At 68.3% G+C, this 1,623-nt stretch overlaps 1 protein-coding gene across 1 annotated transcript in view; it reads left to right on the top strand.

Annotated features, from left to right (window-relative positions):
• MTSS2 (MTSS I-BAR domain containing 2) overlaps nt 1-1,623 on the top strand; it is a 20,583-nt gene that overhangs the window by 18,398 nt on the left and 562 nt on the right. Inside the window, exons 12-15 of the mRNA XM_006152744.3 lie at nt 456-530; nt 859-1,035; nt 1,176-1,341; nt 1,486-1,617. Of these exons, the coding sequence (XP_006152806.1) occupies nt 456-530; nt 859-1,035; nt 1,176-1,341; nt 1,486-1,617 (550 nt within the window). The remainder of the gene's footprint in view (nt 1-455; nt 531-858; nt 1,036-1,175; nt 1,342-1,485; nt 1,618-1,623) is intronic.

Below are 1,623 nucleotides of genomic sequence, written 5' to 3'. Positions count from 1 at the left end.
CACTAAGTGTCCGCAGCTCTGAGGGCCTGGGCTGTGAACTTGGCTCTAACTGCACTCACTACCTGGGGGCTTTATCCGCCTCCAATTCTGACTTCTTCCTAAACTAAAACTTGGGCATCTGTGCTGGACAACCGCGGGGCAGCTCAGCTCCACTCATGCCCCCCCCGCCCCGCTCTGGGAAGCACTGACGGCATGCCAGTTGCTCAGGCCACCCCCCACTTGCCATCCTGTGGGTGTCCTCAAGGGGGTGGCCGTGGGCCAGCAGGTGGCAGATCACGCCCGCTGCGCTGCATCCCACTGCAGACAGCCCCACGGTGGCCCTGGGTGGTACCGAAGTGGGGACTGGGTCCAGCGGCCCTGCCTGTCGGCCGGTGACCACGACTGTTCTCTCCTCCCTGCCTCTGCGCTGGCACCGCTGCTCCTGTCTGCACTGCCTGCTCGCCTCTGCATGGCAGAAGTCCTCCAGTTCTGCATCCTCCGAGGCCTCGGAAACCTGCCAGTCTGTTAGCGAGTGCAGCTCCCCCACTTCGGTCAGTGCCCCCAGGGGCTCTGTGTGCCCTCCTCACCACAGGGAGGGCGCGATTCCGCAGGAGGGTTGTGCGCACTGGGTGTGTCCCTGCGGGACAAGCTGCCGGTCGCTCGGGCGGCCTCCCCCTACAACCACGCTTTCCCTCCCAGTCGCCCTGTCTTCCCGGGCTGGTGGGACTGGGGGGTCAGCACCTGCACGCTCATGCTGTAGCCATGGTTGCAAGCCAGAGGCCCCCCAGACTTGGACACCCTATGCCCCAACATAGCGAGGGCCCCCCGGTCATGGACAGCTGGGCCTAGGGGCCCCCTGACCCGCCCACCCGCCCGCAGGACTGGTCCAAGGCCGGCTCCCACGAGCAGCCCGCGGGCACTACCCTGCAGCGGAGGAAGGACCGCGTGGAGCTCCTCCGCGACTCGGAGCCAGGCCCCACCAGCACAGGGACTCTGGGGTCCGCTGGGGAGGAGACGCCGCGACCCCGGATGTCCCCTGCCAGCATCGCAGCCAAGGTAGGCAGGCCGCTCCCGGGGCAGCCCAGCTGGGGCCCTGCTGGTGGTCTTCAGCCCCAGCCACCTGGGCGGGGTCCCTGGAGGCCAGGGGAGGGGAGGTGGGGGCAAGGCTTCAGCCTGCAGTTTTACCCCGCCCCCAGCACGGTGAGGAAGTGTCCCCTGCGGCCAGTGACCTGGCCATGGTACTGACCCGCGGCCTGAGCCTGGAGCACCAGAAGAGCAGCCGGGACTCGCTGCAGTACTCCAGCGGCTACAGCACGCAGACCACCACGCCCTCGTGCTCTGAGGACACCATCCCCTCCCAAGGTAGGCCTGGAGGGCCACGGCCCCGCAGGCCCGGAGCCGGTTCCCGGGCCTTCACCGCCCCACAGAGGGCCCTGTGTCCGCCGTGGGTGCGTGGGGGCTCAGCGCACACCCGGGCCACCGGGCTCACCGCGTGCTGTGCCCCAGGCTCCGACTATGACTGCTACTCAGTGAACGGGGATGCCGACAGCGAGGGCCCGCCCGAGTTCGACAAGTCATCCACCATCCCGCGCAACAGCAACATCGCGCAGAACTACCGCCGCCTGATCCAGACCAAGCGCCCGG

This window comes from Tupaia chinensis, unplaced genomic scaffold, assembly GCF_000334495.1.
Source record: "Tupaia chinensis unplaced genomic scaffold, TupChi_1.0 Scaffold000355_1, whole genome shotgun sequence".
NCBI classification, from domain to species: domain Eukaryota; kingdom Metazoa; phylum Chordata; class Mammalia; order Scandentia; family Tupaiidae; genus Tupaia; species Tupaia belangeri.
Note: the sequence above shows the minus strand (reverse complement) of the source record. Positions and strands in the feature narration are given on the sequence as shown.